Source organism: Bacillus rossius, chromosome 16 (assembly GCF_032445375.1).
Source record: "Bacillus rossius redtenbacheri isolate Brsri chromosome 16, Brsri_v3, whole genome shotgun sequence".
Lineage (NCBI taxonomy): Eukaryota > Metazoa > Arthropoda > Insecta > Phasmatodea > Bacillidae > Bacillus > Bacillus rossius.
In genome coordinates, this window is record NC_086343.1 from 12,013,096 (window position 1) to 12,034,090 (window position 20,995).

At 37.6% G+C, this 20,995-nt stretch overlaps 2 protein-coding genes across 2 annotated transcripts in view; one reads left to right on the forward strand and one right to left on the reverse strand.

Moving 5' to 3' along the window:
- The first annotated feature begins 2,358 nt into the window (after positions 1-2,358).
- LOC134539991 (cytochrome P450 4C1-like) overlaps positions 2,359-20,995 on the forward strand; it is a 38,305-nt gene continuing 19,668 nt past the window's right edge. The window contains exons 1-6 of the mRNA XM_063382402.1: positions 2,359-2,433; positions 6,152-6,331; positions 15,114-15,220; positions 16,157-16,247; positions 18,441-18,626; positions 20,049-20,118. Coding sequence (XP_063238472.1) covers positions 6,157-6,331; positions 15,114-15,220; positions 16,157-16,247; positions 18,441-18,626; positions 20,049-20,118 — 629 coding nt within the window. The 5' untranslated portion in view covers positions 2,359-2,433; positions 6,152-6,156. The remainder of the gene's footprint in view (positions 2,434-6,151; positions 6,332-15,113; positions 15,221-16,156; positions 16,248-18,440; positions 18,627-20,048; positions 20,119-20,995) is intronic.
- The window catches only part of LOC134539995 (protein singed wings 2), a 209,951-nt gene continuing 195,725 nt past the window's right edge, over positions 6,770-20,995 (reverse strand). Inside the window, exon 10 of the mRNA XM_063382407.1 lies at positions 6,770-6,970. Within this exon, the coding sequence (XP_063238477.1) occupies positions 6,953-6,970 (18 nt within the window). The 3' untranslated portion in view covers positions 6,770-6,952. The remainder of the gene's footprint in view (positions 6,971-20,995) is intronic.

Here is a 20,995-nt window from a genome sequence, read left to right on the forward strand (position 1 = left end):
AAAGTTCTCATTTCTGTTCTGTAACTAAACGGTCGCCTCAGAATGACTAAATGTGCCATTAGTAACTTTTATTGAGCTATGAATGTAACGAAGTGGCGTGAATTACCTTACAGAGAACCGTTGGGGATGACATAGACTTAATTTGCGTATGCTATCCTGTGGCATGATCACATTCCTATGCCAATAGTTACAGTTCATTTTTCTACACAATGAGCAGCGAAAACTTCTACTAATATATTTTTTTGTTATTATTGATATTCTGCGGTCGTAACACGATGCAGATCAATTGCCACGGGAATATCCAGTCGAAGCTAAGTAACTTCTTGGAAAAAAAAAAAACTTGCGCGTGTTTAGCAGCCCGATCGAGGCTACGTATTCGATACTGTAACGTCATTCTCGAACGTTCGATGTGTACGAATATTCGTATAATCAATGCTTTTCAATATAAACGGTACGTTTCTGGCAGAAAAATACATTATGTTTAGTTTTATTAGTGATATCATATCACCGATTCCACAAAAGCTGCAGGTGTGATCTTTTCGAACGCATGTTTCACATTTAAATTAATAATTTAAATATGATTTTATACAAAACAAGACTACTGTGTTAGTCGATGATGCCGTCGTGGTTTTGTGCATGTGTTTTATGCTTAGCATCATAGTTGAGTTCGTCTGTCCATAGGTGTTTCTAACTTATGTTGTTGTGATGAACCCACTGGCGAATCCCCAACGTAACCTGAATAATTTTCAGATTTTTCTCCCAATTCCTTATCATAGTTTACCAAACTTACTAAACCAGCGGTTCCCAAACGGTGGGTCGCGGAAGGGTTACAGGTGGGTCGCGACTCGATCCTAAAACTATCAGAAACCATCGAATAAACCATCAAAAAATATAAGAAAAATCGAAAAAAATCGAATTGTGTGCAAACACATATCTATTGTTAAATAAATAACTGTTTTGCTACACAGTGCTTGTATTTTGTCAGCCATTTTCAAATCAGACCACAAATTGTTTATCAATAATCAATCGGTATCTTAAAAAAAGCATATATATGCAATATTTGATGGTAAATTATTTAGACATAAGGAAGGGTTACGATACAAATAAGGTTTTTTCTCCACCATGGACCGATAGACCGTGGAGGTATTCCTATAAGGAAAGGTTGGTCGCCAGCCGAAAAGGTTTGGGAACCACTGTCCTAGAGTATTATTTTACTGCAGTGCTATGGATAACAGGACGTTTTTGAATCATAAATAAAATTTACTAAATATTTATATTTTTAATATACTAAAATTGTATTAGAATATTTAACATGGCCCTCCCCTGACCTTAATTCTGGATCCGACCTTGGACGAACCAGCAGCTGAAGTTTGTTGAATTCAAACCACTCTGAATAGCTTTGTTGTCCATTATTTGAGGTTTTTCTATATGGCATGCGTTGTAAGCCAGCAATATCGCGTGTCCATAAAATCGTTTTAAAATCAAGTATTTCGACTCTCATTGGTCATGTTGGTTACTTAATTTTCTTGTAAATTTATTCCGCTATCACTCTTGCATCTGTTGCTGGGTCGTACATGTTCTCACCAGATATTTACTAGACGTTATTTTACGAAGTGCAAAGGGTCGCGCAAGAAATAAAAATAAACACGAACACTTTCGTGACTCGTTGGCCGATATTATTGTTATTTCCGGTAAACATCTGTCAAGAAATCTTAAGACGAAACATAATGCACAGTAACACTATCGTGATGAATTTACAGGGAACGCCTGAAATGATAGTGATGACAGTCAAATGAAACAACCGACATGGCATGTGATGCTGAACCTTGAAACGTGAAAAATTTGAAATGTTAAGAAAAAAGTCAGCAACGATCCTTTAGCTTATGTGGTTAAAAAAAATAATTATTTAAAAAAGAATAAATTATTAAAATTTTCTAAAATTAAAATTTTAATCAAATATCTTGATGCATTTTAATATTGTTACCACCTGTCAGTCTCGAATAACTGGCCACTGTAAAATACATGAATAAAATGTTTTAATACATTTTTAATACTGAAACCTGCGATGTTACAGAAATGAGTGGGAAGCACAATGTTTTTGAAATGACAAGGGATTGTGGAAGTTGAACAGAGCTGTGGTTTGGCACCTGTTACTCGTACGGTATTTTATATTATACTAAAATAATTACACCTGCAATAAAAAATACTTTTTTTAAGGAAATATTACGCACGCCATGCAGGGATTATCACGCACAAAATAACAGCTGTACTAATGCGTGTTCAAAGGTCAAACTTATGTTGATTCTTGTTTTTAAAACTGGTAATCTAATCTGAGGTGCACTTAGAGCGACCTCTGAGATAAAACGGCTGTAGCCAGTACTTGTTATTGAGTGTAAAACTGACGAGGGCAGTCTTCGTGACAGCTTGCTTCAGGTAAGATTTATTTTGTTTTGTAGAATAAGTCCGGCTCCAACGGTTAGTTACGTTTAAAGTTCAACTTTACATGACTCAGATGAGAACGCTCCCAGCCCCCCCCCCCCCCCAAACACACCGTTTCCTAATAAAAATTATCAGAATTAGGTTGTTTTTTTTCCGGCGGGTTATATTAGACCTCGGCATGTAGGCGACATGGCTTACGATTAAAATCAACGTTTTTGTTTTCAAATTTCAAATCCAGGGTATGCCCTACGACATGTTCCATCACTTCTCCGTTTTGTAAAGACCTTTCTCCTCGTCAAATGCAAGTTACTGGTTCAGGAGAAACTTTCGGTGTGATGCCCCACATTCAAGTAACCACCCAAACACCCAAAAATCCATTTGTTTAAATATTGTAACACGCGAGCAAGAATAATACTGCACATTACATATATATATCTTCGTAACGTTACATTATTTCAGATGGATATAGACTTTTGTTTGATTTTTATAATGAAAACAATTGTGGTTTCATAAGATATAAAAATATTTGTAAATGAAACCAGAGAGAAACGACAAAATGTACTATTTAGGTTTTTAGCAAATTAACGCTGATTAAAACGTTACAGTTATAACTTGGTTATAAAATTAACGTTACACAATAATGCAAACGAAGTGTTTATTGAAACTTTAAAAATAGGCATTATGCTACTCACTATTGGCTAAATATCGCTATTGCGGTCTAGGTCGCCGTGTTTTATTCTTGGTAATATATTGTTTAGATTTATTAAAATACAAATAATAAATCGTCGTGGGAAAGCTACTGGGTTCGTAAATGGATAGCCCAATTAAAGATTTTACTACACAGTTTTATTGATTGCCAATATTTATATCACTAACAAATAATCTTCTAAAAATTCCTAATAATCAATTACACTTAAAAATGTTTATTCCCCAGTCACTCGGTTCTTACACACCGCACACCTCGCTGGGCCGCACCTCTGGCGCAACTCTCGCCGCAGCACCCCTCGTGGACCTCCGTCGCAGGACTCCGCCGCCGCCGTCGCACTTCCCCTTCGCCGAGGATCCACTCGACGCCTCGCTCGAATCTTCGCTCGGGACTCTCGTCGCACCCGCGGCACTATCGCCATCCAACTATCGCCGAGAAACTCGCTCGCCGAGGAACTCCTCGCCCACCCGCGACACTATCGCCCGGACTATCGCACCGGAACTGAACTGAACTCAACTGCCTCCGAGGCCGGCGTCCTGAGCTTATATAGGCCCAGGCGCCACTTCTAGAATTCGCGAGCGCGGCTGGGGCCAGTCGCGGCATCCCGCGCCGACCCGACGCCAGAATTCTCGAGACAGGCGTCGGCGACTCGTGCGACAGCCCGCGCAACTCCCCAGATGCCAGGTGTCAGATAACGAAGCCGAGACAGTGTTACGCCCGGGGAGTGGAGAGGGGTGGGGGGAAGCGGCGACCCTTGTAATCCACAAAGGCGCGCGCGGCACGTCTCACGTTGCGGTGGTCACGTGACGTCAGTGGCCGTGCTGGGCCGCCAGTCAGCTACGAACCTGCGCGCGCCGCGGCCCTGCTCACGTTCGTAACAATATTATTCTCTATTTTCTGAGTCATATATTATTTTTTTTAACGGATAAAATTTCTTCTATGAAAAAAAAAAATATATATATACATCTCCCCACACGCAGCCAGTTACCGGTTCTATTCATTGACATTATTATGTACATAAGTAAAATATTTGTTATTCTGTATGTTACCAATTGTTTGCATGGCCGTTCCAACAGTTGGAAAGGGGGGGGGGGGAGCCTGCCCCCCCCCCCCGGAAAGTAAACACGATGTGACAAAGTATCTCTGTCCCCCACTCCTTCGTTTATCATATTTATGATTACATTACTATACAACTAAAATACCACCTCAAATTCAAACAACTTCCCATTAAAAAATAAATTAAGAATACTGTTTTTTGATTTGAAAAAAAAATCTGGTTTTTGATCGTGATTATTTGGTAACATTTTACGTCATTTTAAATCTCTGATATAGCCGTGCCCCTTATTTATAATTAATAATCTCACTTTGCTATTAATGACATTCTAAGATAACAAATTTTATTTTCACCCCCAAAACTATCAGACTGTCCCTGATTGTGTTTGTGTTTTCGTTGTGTTTGCTACATATAATTATAGAATATTGTGGGTTAATACAATTTTAACCATTTTATTCAAAGAAAATTCCAAACTATATGTCTTATCTGAAGGCTAATTGGTAGCCGCAAACAAATATATCACTATAAAATTACTACTGTCTCCGTTCTCACAATAGTCACGTTTTATCGCAAATACAGAAACCTGCACATCGAAACTAAGAAATAATTACTATACCGTTAAAAAAAATATTCAAATTTAAAGCCAATAAATTTTATAATTCATATGAGTTTAGTTTGGGGTTCGTTGCTAAAACGGGCCTAAATAAAGGCACTTCAAATTTAATCATGATTTATTTAGAACGCAAACTTTAATTAAGTAATGGTGAAAAATAAAAATTAAATTTTTAAGATGATAAGCCCACTAATTAAGATCATGAAACCGGTTCTAATAATCCAATAGAAAAAATAATATGATTGCAACTATATACTGAAGCGAAAATATTTCGAGAAAAAATTTGTGTGAACAATGAATTAACCTGCAGAAAAGTTTTCAGTATACACGCAGTTAAAATATTTAAAAACTGCAAGTTTATAAAATTAATTTGACTAGACCACATTTTTTTTTAAAAAATCTGGGACAACTTTTTTCTAATATTACATTACATAAACTTTCCATTTTTTGTATCGAATACCATCGCCAGGTATAATAAGGTCCTACCAAAAGTTTAAGACCATTAGAAAATTTAATCAAATAATATTTGGTTAATAATTTTGGTATTAATTTCTGTGCTTTTTTAAAAATTATTCTATTTAATAGTTTTTAATGCAAAGTTAGGAAATTTTATAGAAAGAAAAACTATAAAAATTTGTCACTAAATTATTATTTATTTGCAGAATTTTCTTTACTACTTACAATTTTTAAAAGACACTTACTCTTGCGAAAGTTATTTTGAACTCGATATTGAATTAGCAACATTATAAAATTCATAATAAAACTCTACAATTTCAAAATTACATTTTTTTACTATAGTTAATTTTTTCTTCAACTTTTTTAAACATAAGATGAATTAAATTATTAATGCTTTATTAGGACGTTAACAATATATAATTTAGAATTTAAAGAATTCTTAAGATTTATAAGTAATTTCCACTAAACGTATATAACCAAAACTTTATCACCTTAAGTTAAACTTCACCTTCATTAGAAGTTCCTTTCCTGAGTTTTCTTAGGTTGTATAAACTCCTTTAAAAATATTTCTTCATAAAAATCTAAAAACATCAAAAAAAAAACTAAAACTTTTGGTGGGTGAAACCTAGTCTAAACACAGAGTCAGTCACTCCCATAAAATACAGTCCTTTAAAACTGTTTCCACACTGCACTTTGACCGATGTTTTATTTGTACGATGAACATAGCGTGGTCCATTAGCTGAACAAAAAGTGACTTCATGAAGTAAGCGGCTTTATGAAGTATTCGTTTAGTGATGAATTCCCCCTCCCCCTTTTTTTTCCCCCATTCCCTTCTAGATTAAAAGCAATTTGAATATCATGTTTGACTTGGTTCATGTTTCAGGCAAAATGGATGTCCCGTCCATAATTCTCGCCGCTGCAGCCATAGCAATCTCCAGTTTGTACCTGGGGAAATTGTTGGTTCGGAGGCTGAAATTCACTAGGCAGTTGGCGAAACTGCCCGGGCCAATGGCTTTGCCGCTGGTTGGCACCACTTACTTGGTTTTTTTCGTGCCGATGAACGGTGAGTGTCACCGCCATTGTCTTGTCATGTTATCCATGGAGGTATTGGTCTACAGAGTGGGTGTCTCTTATAAGGCCCGTCTACAATAGCAATGTCCTAAACTGTGTCCGAAGGACACTCGTCGCTGATTGGTCCACGTGACCCTCTGACGTCATGCGTCAAGTAGGCGAAGGTCCGAACCTACCTTGTCCGAAGACATTCGTCAATTTGAACTTTTTTTTCCAACCTGCGTACTTCAGACACAGAAAAAAGAACAGAACAGAATTTCCTGTTCCCGTTTGAAAACGTGGTGTTTGTTTTTGTTACTGAAGGAAATGGAAGGCGTTGTAGTCAAGAAGAGCCACTTTGCCTTACTGAATAAATATATAATATTGAACTCCCACAACTTTCATAAGTTCAATCTCAAACTACAAAGCATCAAAACAATAAATAAAAACATTTGGTTTGGCACATTTACTGCGCTCTGGTAACAACTTAAGAAATCAATACATTTGGACATCGGACATCGCAATTGTGGACAGGGCAGTTTTCGGTGAGACAATGTGACGTCACTCACATTCGGATAAGGACACGGACCACGCACAGGTTCGGACTATTGTAGATGGGCTCATAAAGTCGACGTCACTCTGGTTGAAGGTCCTGAAAAAAATATAAACAGCTTACATAACTTAAAGTTACTATGAATGCAGCATGTAAAGAACCGTATATGTAAAAACCAAATGATGTGTCTTGATTTTGAAAAAAAGCAAAACATTATTTTTGCTATTCTATGAATATTAATTTAATGTAAATTTACAAGTGTTTTAAAACTTGATGAATGCACAGGGTTGGTTTTTAAACTACCGTAGTTTTCTCGCGTTTTTGCAGGTTGTGTGATCACACACTTGCATTTCTTCCTAAGTTTATAAAACCAGCCATTGCTCTTTCCATGACCGAGATTATACAACTATTCCTTTTTAATATTGTCTGTGTCAAATGACTTCTCAACTATTAATTATGTTGAGTGCCTTATGGAGTACCATTTACACATCAATTCACGTGGCTTTTTTGTTTTACATTTGTTGAGTTTTGACAGTTCTGTGCACAGATAAGATTGCATGACTGTAAGAATAAACTTTGATACGAATTTACATGTACTTCAGTATTAAAAAGAAAAAAAGTATTGTAAACTAAATGATTTAAGTGTGAAATTTTGGATTTCAAAATGTTTTCATTCAATGAGTATGTACGTACACAGTTTTCATTTAAAAGTTTTATGTGGCATTTGTCGTATAACTCTTTACTTTTAAGATACGATTCGCAAATCAATAAAAATTCATTTTTGTTAAAAAAAAAACAATTAGATATTGAGATTTTCAAGGTTTTTAGAAAAAAAATATTTATTTGTGAATGATAGCCTAAAAAAAGCGTTTAACAACACTAATTGTTAATTAAAAATTGTAGAGTATAACATCCGACTTAATAATTTTCAAATACATTAGATAAATACTTATTTAAGTTATAAAACCAATTAAAAACTAAAACATATGGTAACATTTTTAAGTATTATTATTTATTCCATTTAAATCACCACCAAAACAACATTATACCTGTAAAATGCGACAGTAACTTAGCTAATGGCGACGACAATGTAAAGAGTAAAATTACGAACACTTGCAACTTAAAAAAACTTTTAAAATGTCCCAGGAGTATACAAAATTTAATAAACACAGTGTCTACAATTACCTCAATATTTAATAGTTGTGATTTATTACACACTAGCTGCAGTACCCGGCTTTGCCCGGGCTGAACACCGGGTGATATATTGTCCGCGAGTTACAGCAAAATGGATAACGATATGTCCAGTGTGGTTGACATTAATAAATGACACATAATTACTGTTTGTGTATCTGTGACCTATGGTTTTCTGTTTACCCATGGCGATCGGTTGAAAGGTTTAGAAGTTGACGCGCTACAGCGCCATCTAGCGGCGAGTTACAAAAGAAAATGGTTAGCATAAAAACCTTCTCCATTATAAAAACACTTCGATGTGCCAACTTTCATGGCAATCGGTCAAACGGTGTAAGAGTTTATCGATGACATACATGCCAACATCCAATTTATATATATTCTTATATTTCGAAATTTTGGGGCTTTCACTTTTGCGGAAAGTGGATGTTCAGGACCTCGAATGGTTTGGAACACTCCATCTCGAAAGAATATATATTTGAAATTCTTGAAATTGTCGAAATTTTGGGGCTTTGTTCCCAGAGGGGGGCGGGGGGTTCGAGGACCCTGAATGGCTCGAAAACACTTAAAGTCGAAAGTGATAGATTTTTAAAAATTTTTAAACTTTCGAAATTTTGGGGCTTTAACCGCCTGGGGGGGGGGGGGGGGGGGGAGGGTGTTTGACGTAGAGGACCCCGAATGGCTCGGAAACACTCCAAATCGAAAGAGATATAAAGGAATATAAGAATGTAGCCATTTACTGTACTCCTATCTACCATAATAACAATATTGACAAATAGAAAGCTTATTACCTACCTATGAAGAATTATCTAAATAAATTAATAAATAACTCTATGTTTAAGAATTTACGTACATACATAATATTAAACTTCAAACTATACACACCAAAAAAAAAAACTAAGGATGTTTGTGAAACTATTTTTTATTTGTCATAATGTTTAAAACATTTGTAGGATTTGTTTATATGTAAAACTGTGGTGGCAATATTCCGCTTATCCAAAGGAGTATAGAAATTAATAGAGATATCACTCCCTGTACACACCACAAATCTTTGAATTAAGTAAAAAAAAAAAAACATAGTCCAAAATGAAACAAAAAGTATAAATAACAACTAATTTGACAAAAAAATGTATACAACTGGAATGACAATGTTAACATCCGCCTGAAATTTAATAGAAATATGTAGGTAAGAATATATATATATATAAGAAATTAAATGAAATTAAAACATACATAAATAAAATTATCTCACACTCAACCAAACATAATGTTTAATATGAAATAAAGGAAGATGGCAATTACACGTAACTATTCTAATTAATAAAAAAATCAACTTTCCTGAAATAGTACAATTCAAATTTTTCAACAATATATTACATAATTGATAAATATTTCTGGTCTTCGGTCTCAGCAGCCCTAAGACTCTTGACGCTCAGCAGATAAATTATAAACACTAAACCAAACTCCTTGCAAATAAGTAGGTAATGTAAAAAAAATAACAATATTGACAAATATAAAATATTAGTAGGCCCTACCAACCTATGAATAAATTTCGAAGAAATTTATAAGTTTAAGAATGTATGTACCTACATAATATTAAACTTGAAACTATCCACACAATAAAAACCCAAGAATGTTAGTGAAACTAATTTTTTTTATTTGTCATAATACCTAAAATACGTATGTTTCCAAAATGAAACAAAGTATAAATAATGACCAATTTGACAAAAAAAAAATTGTACAACTCGAATGATTGAAAACATACACGTGAAATTTAATAGAATTATGAGTGCCCTAGGTAGGGAGAAAAAATATATATAGAATAAATTAAATAAAAAAAAATGGGTGCGTGTACTTAGGTACGCGCATGAGAAGTTATACTTCTTTGGCATCATTAAAAAATAGTTTTTAATTGCATGCAAAAATATTGCGTGGAGTCCCTCCGCGTGGAAGAAGTGAAACTTCGTAATGTGGAAATGAAAATAGGAAGGGGTAGAAATTGATTTTTAGTGAAATCATATTGTATCAAATCAAACTAAAAAAATAAAGGAAATAAATTTGTAACGATTCATAGATTGATCTTCAGAGAGAGAGTGAGAGAGAGAGAGAGAGAGAGAGAGAGAGAGAGAGAGAGAGAGAGAGAGAGACCTATTGAATGTCTATAAAACTAACTTTTTTATGAGAGCAGATTTTCATGAAATAAATCATGAAATCATTCAACGATAAAAGCTGTTTATTTAATTAAGCGGACGGGTTCGCCCCAAGGAGAAAATTGACGCGGCGAGACCTCGTGGACATAGAGAAATGACACACACTCACTATTTATGTGTCTATGAAACATGATTTTTTTCTGCAATTTAAATTGTAATACAGTAAACTCCCGGTATACCGCGCCCCGATAGATCGCGGAATCGGGTATATCGCGGGTCAAACCATGTCCCCCAATCATAAATGAATAATAATAATAATAATAACAACAGTAGAACCTCGTTAATTCGTGATGGTCGGGACCGAGATAATCACGGATTACCGAATTTCACGGACTAGCGATTAAAAGCCCGGAAGGTCTTGTCAAGCTTCTCAGACACCGGCGTGCAGCTGGGTTAAGGCCAAGGTCATGTGACGTAACATCTACCGAGGCTTACTGCGCCTTGGCAGCAGATGGATAAAAAATAGTAAACTCTCCATTATTCGTGTTAATTGGGACCCGCCGATGCCCGGATAATTAAAATCCTGTAAAAAAAAAAAGTAATAAACACGGATAATCCGTTCACGGTAAGGGCCGTCTTCGAATTAGTCTCGGCTTAAAAAAATACGGCACTGCCTAGCCATTAGTTCACGGTCATTTACAACAGCCGAAGAGAGAAAGATAAGATCGTGCTGAACTTGCACACATAAATTTTGGGTAGCCCCCCCCCCCCCCCTTCCCCCCTCATCAAAACTTCGTCCAGCCGAATGCCAGCCAGACACGTCACTCGCCAGGCGCCTGCCGTGCGTTGGCGGGTGGAAACAAACAAAGGGAGACGGGAAGCAGAAGTCAGGACATCCCCCTCAAGTTTAAAGAGTGACAAATGTGACAGCTGAAAGGGGGGCGACACAAAGAGTCGGTACAAACTTCGTTGCAGAGTTTGGCGGCCCATGCGAAGGCTTGCAGTGTTTGCCGGCCGCCGGCCCGCGTGACGTTAATTTTAGGCGCTGACAATATTTACTTCTCTTTTTTTTTTCTGCACTTTTAAATCGTCCCGGATTATCCGATTCCCGAATTAGCGCGTCACGGATTAACGAGGTTCTACTGTAATAATAATGCAATAAATGGTTGACAGCCGATTAGGATAATTTTGCGTTGTCACTAACAAACTAAGCAACGGGCAGAAAAAAGCCTAGGCGTAGAAAATGTCCGCAGTGAAATTCTTAACAAGATATCTCCGTAAATTATTCCTCTATCTTGTAGTGTTTTCAAATTATGGTCCAATCCAGCCCAGTGTTATTTTCTGAAACACTAGTTCTTAACATTTTTTTTAACCCACAAATAAAGCATCGGACAGGGGACCCGATTAAGCCCACCGTCCAGCGACATTATCCAGCGTGACTCGGCTGGGGATTGATTTTGGATAGGTTTGGTTGACGGCAAGCGCTGGGAGGGGAGAGGCGAGCCGAGAATATGCGACCAAGACACCCGGGTAGACGGGAGGAGTGGAATATAAGCGCCAGAGATGAGAGGGGCGATTAAGCCGAAAGGGGGGAAGTCTGGTGACCTTGGAGTCGTTATCACGGCTGTCGGGGAGAAAGGTAGCCTGAATGTAGCTCGGCGCGCGGCAGAAAGCAGCTTCGTCGGCGAAGGCACCGCAGGGGAGCTCGATGTGCCTTAGTAGCGAAGTGTAGACGAACTGCGGGCTGGAACTTGCGGAGCTGTGGACTGCCGCGCGCGCAACGGAACTGAACAGCATCGGAATTCTGAAGGAAGAGATGGCGGCGCCTTCAAGTTGGGGCCCTGTTGGAGCCAGTGGTAGCCTGGGCGGCGCGACCTTCAACCGACCCGGGAATTTGGGGGGCAAGAGGGTCCGACTCGCAAGATACTTCATTCGCCTGAACGACTTACCCCCACCCTGGCTTGAAAGGTCGTTGGCTGTTGACTGGAAGAAGGAAGATGAAGATGGTGCAATGTCAGGCTGCCTTTCGCTCCGAGAGCCAGCAGTTCGAGCCGGTTTACTGGCTCGTCTGCCCACTTCTGTTTTAACTGTGGCTGCCTGGGCAGCTGTGGCTGGGCTGACGAGTGAAGTCGCCCGCCCCTGGGGGTGCTTGCGCCCCTGGTTAATAATAACCCAGGAGTTCCCAACCTTTAAATGCGGGCCGCAAGGCCCAAGCACCCAACTCCAGCATGGTTGATTTTTCAGCCCCTCCAACTCTTCTTACCTGGACCCTTCTTCCTCTTGTCCAGTAGTTACCTGCTTGCTTAATGCATGTTAATTGATCCCCGCATGAACCGGCCCAGGGTTTTCCCTGTGTCTATGCAGGTTTTACCTGGGTCACATTAGCTAGCTTTTAAGCTAGGCGACCAATGGGGCGTCAGTCATGGCGCCAATTGCAGCCATGGCTGGCCAGTAAACCCCAATAGCACACGATGCACGCGCCCTTGTCCTGCATGGTTAAAAACCCGCATGGTAGAGTGTATAGGCTTCGGCCTGAGACACACTTAGGTCCTCCCCTAACCTGGACCCTCCCCTACACACTTAGAATTAACTTAGGCTAGGAAAAAAATAAAATTTCTGGTGACCTTGAGTAGTTCACTCATTTCCGTCGGCACACTTCTCGTGGTCACGTGTGTTGACAAGCGGAGACATATAAATGTTTTGTTATAACTTGAACCTACATACGTAATATTATTCGTTGTATTATACACGTTCATCTTTTTACTTTGGTATAATGTTTTAACATTAAATAGTAAAGTAAATCAGCTAGCGTATTTTTAATCTTTGCCGAGGAATTCCCAGTGGTCCAATACTTACGTGAACCATACTGTACCACTTTTGCCGTGAGGTAGTAAACAAGCCCCGGATATGTTTATGTGTAGCGGACTCCCGACCTTTAACCAGAGGCTAGGGAATATAACACTTGCCGATCCGAGCCACACACACTCAGCAACTCGACACAGCGTTTGATGGAATAAGTAAAGACAACGTTTAACAGACTTTTTAATACGGCGCCACTTATTGCGCTAAAATTATTTTGGCGCAATTTTTGTATCCCACATGTGACCATTTATAATTTAATGTAAGCATGGATAACAAAGATTAGCCACTTTACACGATAGACGATTCTTTATTTTATATTGTACGAATGCTAGAATCGTTTTTCACGTATCTGCTGCATACTTCTGCAAAAGACACGCTATCTGTAAGTACGTAAATCTAGAATTTTTATTTTGTCAATCAAACTCGGTACTTTGCGATTCATATTCGGTTTGAAGTATTACTGTGGCCTTTCTATTTAGAAGACTTTGACCACAGAATCGTGTGTAACCGCACACACTGCCCTTACTTTGTTACGGACACTCAGACGAAGCAGATACTGTGGCTGACACCACGAGACTGGCAGCAGCTTGTGTGCCGCACGTGTGTATGGCGGCGTGTGGCGCGCTCGTAGGCCGTGCGACAAACTGTGCGCGGCACGCGGAAAAATAAAAACAATTCAACATTTAATATTTATCTTTAAAATTTATTATTTTTATTTTTTCACCCGCGTTTAGTGAAAACTGCGGATGCAAAGTCCGCACAAAGGCGGGCCGTCTATACTGTGCGTGCTTGCCGACCTATTAGAACACAGGCGGTGTTTTATGACTTTTGACCTTGGTCACATCGAAACATCGCGGTTATGCAACAACGCGGGTAAAAGTTATGTCCCCCGACAACCGCGTTAAATAGGGAGTGTACTGTATACAAAAACGGTATTGAAAATTGAAACAAATATGGCGACACTACAAACTGTCAAGATCTTTTTTTTCTTACTCTCTACTTAGTTCCTTACAATAGCAAAACGTAACGTAATGGCTTGAAAGCTATTGCTCGGCAGACATAGAGGAATGACACTAACAGTTTGTATATCTATGACACACATTACATAAAATTAAGATATATTTTTTCAACCCGTTTAAAAATTATTTTTTTAGACAAAAGATAGCCTATGTCCATCCCCAGGATATAATCTATCTCCTTGCCAAATTTCATTACGATCCGTTCAGCCGTTCAGCCGGGAAAAGGTAACAAACAAACAAACAGACAAACAGACAGACAGACAGAGTTACTTTCGCATTTATGATATTAGTAAGGATTTGGAGCTTAAATTAAATTCCAAACAATGCGTACGGTATTTAAATTGAAACTAAAACTAATGGGCGGGCCAATGTAAGTCAAATAGTATTTTTTTTACCACGGAAATTTCATTGCTAGTGAGGTTTTATTAAATATTTTACAATAATTAACGACCCGAAGGCATCATAATAAAAAAGCATGAAAATCCAAACAAATGAGCTTCACACTCCCAAATTTCGAAAACCTTTGAAATAATGGACCATTTTGAAAATCAAAGAGGTAAGATATTTTTGTGTCTCTATTATAGTCGACATGATATCTTATCCAAAAAGGCCAGATGTTTTACATGGTTTACAATACGACGTGGATAATGAGGTATCTGCTTGCAAAGTCTTCAGCAGGATGACTATGGGCACAAGAGCTTCTATTGACTGTTATTGACTGTATTGTATATTGTAATAAGGACAATATGGGAAACCGGTAAGAAATAAGCGAGACAAGAGAACCTTGGAACGCGGAGTGTACCTATGTTATCGTACAACATGCGTTAAAAGTGCGTGAGGCTAGTTGCAGTAGCGGCATCTAGCAGAATGGAGAAAGCAACGCATTAAAGTGTCTCGTGCTTCGCCAAAGCTAATTGGCCAGAGTCTTCCATATTGTCCTATTACGATGTTTGCTATCACTTGCTTGAAAGTGTTTACGGGGAAAAAAAAAGAATATGTTCATCCTTACTGTATTTTTGTCAGGTATACTGAAGTTCATGGGAGAACGTATCAAAGAATTTTATCCTATATGGTGTACTTGGGCGGGACCATACCCAGAAGTAAACCTAATTAAGGCAGAACACATCGAGGTATGTTTTTTTTTCCATTCCAAGTAAATATCATTTGTAGGCTGTTTCTGAATACCTCCTTAAGGTGGTGGTTTACTTAATTGATTTTGCTTTTGTAATTTTGTTTTTTTACGCATGATTTACATTTAATTCATAAATATATTTGATAGTTGGTAAGTTGTTTTATCTACTAATTAAGTAATATTTTAATGGTTAAAAAAATTAAAATGTAATTTATATTTCAACCCTCGAAATGACTAAGTGTATGGTATGACCGCATTGAAATATCCAGATATAATTTTGTTTTTATTCATGGAACCTAACAGCTGTTTCCTGTTGGCAATACTGGTAGAATGTTGAGGCTTGGAATACACTGAAAAAAAAACATGCTATGGTTCGTCTGTTACAGTGGCACCAGCGATTAAACAATTTGGTAAGCCTGTTGCGATTTGGATTTCCTGAGATGTCAGTTCGTATTGTGACGAGTGACTGGAGGAAGGAACATTTTTTTTTTTTAAGTGCAATTGATTATTTGCCATTTTATAAGATTATTAGCTAGTAATATAAATAGTGGCAATAAATAAAACTGTGTGTGATAAAAATCTTTAATTGGGCTATCCTTTACGAAACCGCAGTAAATCGTAACAATATGTTGAAAAACCGTGTTCACACGTTACTGTTCAGAGATGGTGGGATGAACATTCGGTAGGTAGTTATTTACTGACATTGCCAACATTTTGTCGGATAGATCGTGAAATTTTTACTCGCTAAAATAAACAGTATGTTACCAACTGTGAACTTATTTCGCACAGGTCGTGTGCACTCGCTTATGTTTTTTTTTTTTTAAATCGTGAACTTAGCTTAACTCCTGTTGTCCATAGTGATTAGAAGTGGTTTGGCAAAAGAAAACTTTTCTATCGCGGTGTACAATCATGATAAATGTTCTTGTACTTGCAGAAGATCCTCAGCGGAACGAAGCACACAGAGAAGTCTTTTCTCTACACGTTCCTTTATCCTTGGCTGGGAACTGGCCTGCTGACGAGCTCAGGTAAGTCCACGTCAAGGTATTTCATGACGCGCACACTCCTACCTCAGGCCACATTCCCTGCCGTTCTCGCCGCTGCCGTAGCAGTAGACGTAGACCGAAAAAGTCATCTGACCGACAGTCATTTGACTGACATCCGACATTTCGGTCGAATGATTTCTCGGCCTACTAACTGCCATCCTTTTTTATTTTGTAACTTCGATCTAATTAAGCACATCAGAATTCTTAAATTAACACAAACACACACTGAATGAAAGTCACGTTACACACGAAACAAAATCACCCGGAAATAAAGCCACTCAAATATTATTTCATAGGATCAGCAAAGTTCCCGAAAGTTTTGACACATGATTATTTTTTATTAGAATTTTAATTAAGTCATTACATTTTTACGTAGTGTTCCATAAATTTGTTTAACTTATGATACTGTGTAGTAATTTTTTTTTTTACCTAAATATAACTGTATTATACTTTATTTACTGTACCAAAAACACATGTGAAATTCGAAACTATGTACCAAAACTACTGTAGGAAAGTGCTCTCAGCGGCTATTCTTAAGGACCGCTTGCAGAGTCAGGTGAGAGAAATTTCAGCAAAAACTTTGCAGGTTAATCAGCCTCAAGTCACAACTGTGCAAGCCCGCTTGAATGAAACACCCTTAATAAATCTCTGGTTTGTAAATGGCGCGTCAACCCCCGGAGCCCTGAACGCCGTCTAGCGCGGCCATATTAGCTCTTAAAGGGACCTGCGGACTTTAATCTTTGTTCATATGCATTCTTGTAAACGTATTCCCTAGCACGGCACTTCTTTAGATTAAAAAAAAATCAGTTATGTACTTATGAAAAATTTAAGTACCATACAAATTCATAATTTATACATCTCAAATTGAATTGGTGATTAAAGACAAATGTTATTTATCAAATAAATCTATTACTTAAAAAAAAAACTATATATATTTTTTCTTCTTTGTACTTATTAATGACGAATTTTTGAAGTGAAACTACCTTGCTGATGGGGGCTACAATTTTCGATCGTTACGATAATTCCGATCGCATGAGGGGAATAGTTAGGTAGGTGGTGGGGGAACCGGTAGAGGAGGAGAGTGCGTCAGCGGCGACGGCACTCCAACTCATGCGCTAGCGGTCGAATGGGAAGACTACAAAAAATGGGGGGATTTGGTACGTAGCGTAGTGTTCTATATGCTAGTTGTAACGGCCGGAAGGGGAGACGACAGGGGAGAGGTAGAAGTGGCGCAGCAGTGACGCTACGGAATTCTCGTAACGCTGCTTGTGTTTGTCTAGCCCTCAGTTTTCGTAACGTCTAACGACTGACGCTACCATAATATTTCTTTAATTTATTTAAATTACCTACCATTTATTTATTCGCGTGGAAAATAGTTATTGATTTGTGCAGTACTATACTTAAGAGATTAGCTTTATGAGTGTAATTTATTTTTGGTATGTGAACACTGTCATTTGAAATGTCAAAAGGACTTACAGACTTGAGAGATAGACTTTATGTGTTAATTAGGTTCGAATGGAGTTTTTTTTTAGTTCTTTCATTTTATTCAGCTGGAGATATCGATTTAACATCATGCCTAAAAATTAAAAATGTCGGAAGCAGATAAGAGGTATTATCAAAGACAACGTGGGAACACGCCGTTTAAAAGAGGCGCAAAAAAGTGCCAGTGAACGGTTTCGTGTGTCAAGGGCGCAGAATATGGCTTTTTTTCCCTTAATTTGAGATCATACCTACATCCTTACAATTCTCAATTACTATCTCTTGTTCAATAAGAAGTTACTAAAAATTTATCTATATCTATGCTTAATAAGCAAGAAGTCAATGTCGCACATGGACTCCACGTAATGTTTTTTTGTTGCTGTTTTAGCGTTTCTCCTTCATTGACTTAGTTGAATTAATCTAAACGTGTACGCTTATTTCAGCCATGTGTGTATCGTGTAAATATTCTCAAATTTGACAATTTTTAAAAGCAGTACCACCAGTGGTTCTACTTGCTGTCACTTGCAAATCATTAGGTGATCTATATTTACGAGACAAGGTTGCTAAAAAAATACCCGCTTACAGAAAAACAGTGGCAGAAAAATACGTACAGATCATTGGTACTATTTCTGACAGAGTTGTCAAATTCGACTTTAAACACGTGTAATGCTTCTTTTGTTTTCTTTTTCTTTCAAGGAAATAAATGGCACACTCACAGGAAGATCATCACCCCGACGTTTCACTTCAAGATCCTGGACAACTTCATGGAAGTGTTCTCTGAGAAGAGTGAGATACTGGTGGACAAACTGCAGGGGAAAGCAGACGGGAAGACTTTCGACATTTTCCCCTACATCACCCGATGTGCGTTGGACATCATTTGCGGTAAGATGATTCTCAAGCAGAATTATAAGACCCCCATGCAGAATTATAAGATTATCATTCATAATTATAAGATCCTCATGCATAATTATAAGATCCTCATGCAAAATTATAAGATTATCATGCCTAACTATAAGATCCTCATGCAGAATTATAAGATCCTCATGCAGAATTAAGATCCTCATGTAAAATTTTAAGATTCTCATGCACAATTTTAAATCATAAAAAAAATTCTCACGTGATTTCTTAACCGATACAGATCTAAGCCATTTTGTGCTACTTGACACTATAGATACTGATCTCAGTTGTGCGAGCTAGCTCGCAGTTCATACGAAAACAGCTGACGTCTGCTACGCAAATGCTAGCCGGCCTCTTTGATACAAAATCAACCCGTAATGCTGGAATCGTTAGCTACAGCAAAGAGAGCGATGTATAGCTCTATAATATTATTTGCCCCCATAAAATAACCAAAACTTGATCAGAAATATTCTGTCTTAATGAGTTTCCCAATACAGACTTATCCTACCCCTTTGCAGAAATTTTAAAACCAATCCTCTCCGGACCTGATGTTTTTAAACGCCGTAGTCGGTTCAGTTTGCTCAATAAAACCTTGTAGTTTAGTTTTCACATCCTCTTTTGACAATAAAAATTCCTTATTTTCTACAATATTTAGGTGATTTTCAATTGTATATTAATGTTTTGAAGAAAATGCAATTTTTCTACCTGTACTTTTAGTAATAGAATCCTCCTACTCTACATTGATTTAGTTGTCTTATACTTCACAGCCACAGATCGAATCTGTTTCTTGTAAATTAGAGCTACATTTATTGCTGTAACCAATGCTTGTGCTTAATAAAGTCAACTTTTTTTCTCATACTTACGAACCATGATATAATCTGCTGCAGAATTACCCTCAAAAATGTCAAAATCCTACTCCAAAACTTTAGATAAGAATCAATTTTTTTTATAAACGTTTCCGTAAATGCATATCTTCAAAATAAGTTCTTTAAAGTTTTATTTTCTTTGCAGTAAAATAAAATATATTTCTCTAGCTATAATGGGAAAAAAATTATCATTCTAAATCAAATATTTATTTTATAGCAATTTTTTTAAAGGGAGATAATACAGTAATTTCTGGTTAGTCAGTACTATTTGCTTATATATCCCGAATCCTTAAACTAATCAGGCTATGGCGATGTCTCTCTTTTACCCCCAACTTTCTGCAGTCACGCATTTACTCCGGGTTGGTCATTTGCGTAAACAACACCTCTGTGAAAATATTTTTTATGTTTGTCGATGATTTAATGTTTTTAACAGTAGATCGAAGCAGACAAGCACGGTAACTCCTTCCCCCCCCCCCCCTCAAGGGCCAGTTTACGAGTCCACGATTTCACGAGTTCACGACTGGTGTGACTGATGTTCCAGAGACCGCCATGGGAACTGAAATACACGCCCAGGAAGACGTCAATTCAGAGTACGTGCGGGCGGTGTACGAGTAAGTGGCTAGAAGAAACACCTCACTTCTTTCATCGTGCTCTTTCCGTTCCGCATCAGGCGGAAGAACAATTTTTTTTTTTTGACGTGACAACGTCTAATAAAGCGATGAACGCCGGCTGCACGCACGAAATAGTGTCCCGTTACGCGCCTTGTCCCGTTACGCTCCGTCCCGTTAAGCTCATTGTACGCTTGCGCCGCATCTATCTCTCTTCCACTCGATTGGAACAACCATCGATTTGACTTTTTCGAGGCACGTTAAACTTGAAACACTCCCATTCGTTTCCTGCTTTTCCTATCATCGTCCTATCATTAACAGAATAACACAGATTGGAAGAAGTTAAATAGCAAACATGTATAAAAGTTATAGTTAAAATAATCTGTTCGTTAAAGTAATAAACATATTTGAATTAATGAGTGCAAATTAAAGTAAATTTATAAATTAAATTGTAGATTTCATTTCACTCCTTCTTTGTATCCATACAAAATAGTGATAATTCAATAAAAAATGATTCAATTTTATTCATAAAAGTATGCAATCATTTCATGAATGTTTTGTTATGACGTTGTCACGTTAAACTATCGTCCGTAAACCGACTTTACAGACAACCAATTTTTTTTTACGTATAACATCTTAAGCTCTAGGTGTACGGAACCTGGAGGGAGTAATTCCGTGAATGGAACGGAAGTCGCGCGGAAAAGGAACCGTGTAACCACGATGCTGCCATCTGTGGAGGATGGTGAGCACCAAAGTTCACAAAGCTAAAGGAAAACCTTAAAGCATTAACTGTTCAGTGGATTTCACAAGATTGTCAGTATTTTAATTAAATTCATTATCGGAAATCAGGTACAAAGAGAGAATTTGATTTTTTTTTTAA